Raw genomic sequence first — 5864 nt, forward strand, 5'->3', positions numbered from 1 at the left:
CCACGGATAAAAAGTCCCAGATTTGTTCTTTCAGGGAAGTTTTCATATCCACGACTGCATCGCGGCCGTAGGAGATCACTGCCGTTGCTTTTTTGGCGGATAATGTGATAAAAACATGTAATAATTAATAAAATGTGCGAAGTCGACACGGAGCACCGGCGCAGGCGGCCGCAGGCGGCGGGGCCACGATCACCACTCAGATGATGAGATGAGTGTGTGAGAGGAATCACCTCAGCACCGTCCTGGCTGTGCCCCTGGAGGAAGGACAAGCCAGGATGGGATGCATTTATGCAGAGGCCTCATTTCACCGGCCACCATCCAAAGCATGTGCTGTGTGACAATTGAAGGTTATTATTCTTCTTCTTACTTGTTTAAAGACCAAAACATGGTCAGAGCGTTCTCCAAAGAGGGGGATTGGTGCTGGTTCTGTGTCTCAGGAAGCTGTGCTCTTATCATCCCGCAGGTCTTCCACAGGACAGAGTTGTTGCAGCAGTTCTTCATGATGAAACAATAAATAAAGAATTGCATTGCAGGTTGAGATGCTGAACTCCACTTGCAGACTAACTCTGTCAAAAATGCAATGACATACAAATAATGTGTTGTATGCCCAGCATGCTGCCAGCACAGGTTATAAAAAAGGAAAATGATGGATTGTGTCCCTGATTGTGTCCACCACCATGTGTCCCTGATCAAAGAGACCTTTCTGCTCTGACTTGGTTTTCTCCCAGGGTGGAGCACGGTGGAGCGTGGACGCTGAAACCAGGTGTGAGGAAGTGTAAGTGTCTGTTTAGTTTGATTCAACACAACTGTTTGAGTCAGTGTTTCCCAACCTTTTTCCTGCTACGCCTACGACACGTATCACTGTGCTTGTTGTTATTATGGCATAGAAATAGTTCTCACTTTGAGTGAGAAGCGTGTGCTGATGAACACAGAGCTGCTCTTCTGGTTGAAACTCAAGAATTAGTCTGAATTTGCAATTTTGATTTTGCAAATCAAGAGCTGATTGCCATTCTTTGTTTTGGAGTGGAATAAGAAACATTCAGCGCACACCTGGTGAGCTCTAATATGCACCAGTGAGTGAGACAGTGATTTAGATGGAAAGCCCATCCACACAGCAGATGATGGTGGACATCACATGTCTTTATCAACCTGCTCATGAATAGACAGTCTGTCTGTTGAGGAATCCACAGTAAATGAACCAAACAGGGATGTTAGATTATAAACTGTTGCTGTTCTGTGTCTTGTTCTCCATCAGATGGTGTTGAACTCACCCTGGACCCAAACACAGCACACAGACAACTCTCTCTGTCTGATAACAACAGGAAGGTGACGTGGGTTGGAGAGGAGCAGCCATATCCTGATCACCCAGAGAGATTTGACTCCAGGGAACAGGTGTTGTGTAGAAAAGGTCTGACTGGACGCTGCTACTGGGAGGTGGAGTGTGATGGAAAAGTTACTATGGGAGTGACTTACAGAGGAATCAGAAGGAAAGGAAGGGAATGCGACTGTTGATTTGGAAATAATAACAAGTCCTGGGGTCTGTCATGTCAAATATGGGTTTTTTTCATACTTCGCCTGTTACCATAACAGAACGGAGATAGTATCTGCCGGTCACCGAGCAACGTATCCGAGCTCCACTCAATCCAATCAATGTTCTCCGTCAGTCCCCTGGCCCTCAAAGAGTAGGAATATATCTGGACTGGTCTGCTGGAACTCTGTCCTTCTACTCAGTTTCCTCTGAGAAACTGAGCATCCTCCACACAATCCACACCACATTCACTGAACCGCTCCACCCTGGATTTGCCGGGGAGGTCGATCGATATATTATTAATGTAGACTGTTCCTCAGTGTCCTTGTGTTGAGGTGCAGTTGTCTGTGATGATCTGTATTTCTAGGTTCTTCTTGGTATTGATGTTGCAGGTTTTATGGACATTCATGGTAACCTGTGAAAAGGCATTTATTAACTTTTGATCATATTAAAAATCACATTAAACTATTGTCTTTCCATGCAGTTATATATATTTTGAAATTATCAATTTTTTGGGGTCATTTCCCTTCAAATGCAATCCGTAAATTATTCTGGTTAAACAAAGGTCGGTTCTGGGCATAGGCGCTCATCTGGGAGGTCAATCCTGCTTCTCCCTGCCATGCCCTCCCTGCAGAGCTTCAAGTAAAAACAAATCCTGACCCTCAAATGTTCCTGGGGGTCAAAGGACCGACTTTAAAGTGACACGTTAATAATGAGCAACTTTGAAATTCTTCCTTCGGGAAAAACAAAAATAATGAAAAACAATGAACAAAAAAGTACATTTGCATTCATGTCAAAAAAAGACGGGTAAACTAGTGAAATTAAGATGGCGACTATCACTTATTTCCTTTCTTTTTGTCCTGCAAAGGTACTTCTTGCCTCATCACTGCACAGTTGTCCAGTAGAATACTGATGATTTGTTTCCAGTCAAGACCATTAGACTCAATGATTTACTTTTAGCTCCAGCATAAGGGCTGATGCATTGGCAATATTTACTTTCCTGGTTGCTAGATGTTGTGTTGACACTTTGGCCAGATCATTATCATAAAAACATGTACATGTTCAGACTTGTAGCTTCAACATTCGGTGAAAACGTCCCTTTTTTTAGCTTCTCAGATAAATGTTGCTTAACTCTGGGCCAATGCCAAGGGTATTTAAAGAGCTCGGATGTTGATTTGAAACGGACAGTTTTGTCTTCATAAAGCTTTTTACACAGATGGATCAGTGGCTGAATAAGTTGAGGTGGTTTGGGCATCTGATCAGCACTGGGCGCCTTCCCTTGGAGGTTTTCCGGGCACGTCCAACTGGTAGGAGACCACGGGGTAGACCCAGAACGCGCTGGAGGGATTACATATCCCAGCTGGCCTGGGAACGCCTCGGAACATATACATTGGACGACAACAAGTATTGAAAAACAGTGAATAAGGTCCAGGAAAACTGGAACTACAACTGGTCATGTGGTCTCTTCCTGTCATAGTCATGGCAGCAAATGAGGGAGGAAAGGAGAGGGATGCAACGAGGAGGGGGCTGGGGTGCACTTGAAGCAGGTGTGATGGTGTGTGTGTGTGTGTGTGTGTGTGTGTAAGATGTCCACCGATGACTGTACATGGCTTATCCCCATTGGTTCCGGTGTAGAAGGTCGGTATTATGTCGCGGCGCCTCCAAGCAGGCGAAGGGGCCCCGAACTCTGCAGCCCTGTTGACACCCTAGGGCTGCAGGACAGCCCAAAGCACCCTGCCCTGCGGCCACAGAAGATCCCCGGGCCCCCAGAGAAGCCAGAGGGCCATGGAGCAACCCCCACGCCCAGCCCCGAGGAGCATGACCCAGTCCCAGGGAGCACGAGGAGACCCCGCATCCGCCGGCACAGAACCCGGGCCACGGGCGCAAGGCACCGACGGCAGTAAGGAAGGAGAAAAGGACTTGTACCGTTTGGCAAGACAAGGGAAACAAGCTGGGAAGGATGTACAGCAGGTTAGGGTGATGAAGGATAATGATGGGAATGTGCTGACTAGTGAGGAGAGTGTGTTGAGAAGGTGGAAGGAGTAGTTTGAGGAGTTGATGAATGAAGAAAATGAGAGGGAGAGAAGAGTGGATGATGTGGGGATAGTGGATCAAGAAGTGCAGCAAATCAGCAAGAATGAGGTGAGAACAGCATTAAAGAAGATGAGGAGTGGAAAGGCAGTTGACCCAGATGACAAACCTGAGGAAGCATGGAAATGTTTAGGTGAGATGGCGGTGGTGTTCCTAACGAGACTGTTTAACACCATCCTGGTGGAGTGGAGAAGTGTACTGGTACCCATCTTCAAGAATAAGGGAGACGTACAGAGCTGTGGTAACTACAGGGGAATAAAGTTGATCAGCCACAGCATGAAGCTGTGGGAAAGGGTAGTGGAGGCCAGATTAAGAGGAGCGGTGGGGATCAGCGAGCAGCAGTATGGTTTCATGCCAGGAAAGAGAACTACAGATGACATGTTTGCTTTAAGAATGCTGATGGAAAAGTACAGGGAAGGCCAGAGGGAGTTGCACTGCGTCTTTGTGGATTTAGAGAAATCTTATGATAGGGTGCCGAGAGAGGAAGTGTGGTACTGTATGAGGAAGTCGGGGGTGACAGAGAAGTAGGTAAGAGTGGTTCAGGATATGTATTCGGGCAGTCAGACAGTAGTAAGGTGTGCAGTAGGCGTGACGAAGGCATCAAAGTGGAGGTGGGATTGTATCAAGGATCAGCTCTGAGCCCTTTGTTTGCAGTGGTGATGGACAGGTTAACAGATGAGATCAGGCAGGAGTCTCTGTGGACTATGATGTTTGCAGATGACATTGTGATCTGTAGCAAGTAGGGAGCAGGTTGAGGAGATCCTGGAGAAGTGGAGGCAGCATTAGAGAGAAGAGGAGTGAAAGTCAGCAGGAGTAAGACACAATACATGTGCCTGAATGGGAGGGAGGGCGGAGAAAAGCTGAGAATGCAAGGAGCGGAGGTGGAGAAGGCGGATGAGTTCAAGTACTTGGGGTCGACCATCCAAAGCAGCGGAGAGCGCGGGAGAGAGGTAAAGAAGAGAGTACAGGCAGGGTGGAGTGGGTGGAGAAAAGAGTACAGGCAGGGTGGAGTGGGTGGAGAAGAGTGTCCGGAGTGATCTGTGACAGAAGGGTTCCAGCAAGAGTGAAGGGGAAGGTGTGCAGGACAGTAGTGAGAGCAGCCATGTCGTACGGTTTAGAGGCGGCGGCAGCGACTAAAAGGCAGGTGGATGAGGTGGAGGCGGCAGAGTTGAGGACGTTGAGGTTTTCACTGGGAGCGACGAGGACGGACAGGATTAAGAACGAGCAGGTTAGAGGGGACGGCTCAGGTGGGACGGTTTGGTGGAAAAGCGAGGGAGAGGCCGGAACGAGACGGTTTGGACACGTGTGCGGCAGAGATGAGAGCTACGTCGGGAGGAGGCTGAGGGCGGAGCTGCCGGACGAGAGGAAAAGAGGACGCCAAAGAGAAGCTTCATGGACGTGGTGAGGGAGGACATGCAGGCGGGTGGTGTCAGGGAGGTGATATATATATATATATATATATATATATATATATATATATATATATATATATATATATATATATATATATATATAGAGTTTAAATTGATTGATTTGTATATATACAATCACACCAGTTATTACAAGAGTAATAAATATCAGGAGGAATGTTGTGGAGCTCTGATGGACGTGGTTCTTTAGAAACAGATCCAAGGATGGCAGCGCCCACTTGAATATAGAATGGATGGAGCTGGCGTAGACCTTGACCCTTGTTGTATTGGCTCCCGTGGTCCGTCGCACGTTTGGTTGGAAAGTGACACCGACGCCCCGAATGTTGACACCTAACAAGGTCATGAACTGATTGATCCTTTAGCTGTGACAAGCATCTACAAGCTCAGTGATCATTTCCATGGTGTTTGGATTGGGTGCTTCACCTGGTGCGTTGCTCCCAGAGTGGATTCAACTTGAGGAGTGGCTGACTGTGTTCATTTGGTCGGCTGAGCAACAACGTTGCTCGTATTTATTGAAATAACGCTTTGAATTTCAGCCAGAATGTGGGTTGGTCCTGTTACTTGACACCGCTGAAGGAGGGATGGAGGAAAAAGAATGAAACCTTCCCACGTCCCACATGAGGGCTGAGAAGGAAACAATGATCAACTTTTCCTTCAAGGTGAAATAATTTGTTTTCTCTTCAAGTTAAAACACATGTTTTATCGTACTTGTGAGGCATTAAGTGGAAATGCGTTTTGTGTGAGCGTGTTTTGCGGTCTACCTTTGGCGATTGTGTTTAATAAGGAACTGGTTTTGGAAAATAAAGATGCAGGGA

At 47.0% G+C, this 5864-nt stretch overlaps 1 protein-coding gene across 1 annotated transcript in view; it reads left to right on the top strand.

The window, feature by feature from the left end:
* The window catches only part of LOC307229564 (stonustoxin subunit beta-like), a gene marked incomplete at both ends in the record, with an annotated part of 3235 nt that extends 1286 nt beyond the window's left edge, over positions 1-1949 (top strand). Inside the window, 3 exons of the mRNA XM_079999564.1 lie at positions 1256-1507; positions 1684-1811; positions 1896-1949. Coding sequence (XP_079855690.1) covers positions 1256-1507; positions 1684-1811; positions 1896-1949 — 434 coding nt within the window. The remainder of the gene's footprint in view (positions 1-1255; positions 1508-1683; positions 1812-1895) is intronic.
* Between the last annotated feature and the right edge of the window lie 3915 nt (positions 1950-5864).

Source organism: Zeus faber (genome assembly GCF_960531495.2).
Source record: "Zeus faber genome assembly, chromosome: 4".
Taxonomy (NCBI): domain Eukaryota; kingdom Metazoa; phylum Chordata; class Actinopteri; order Zeiformes; family Zeidae; genus Zeus; species Zeus faber.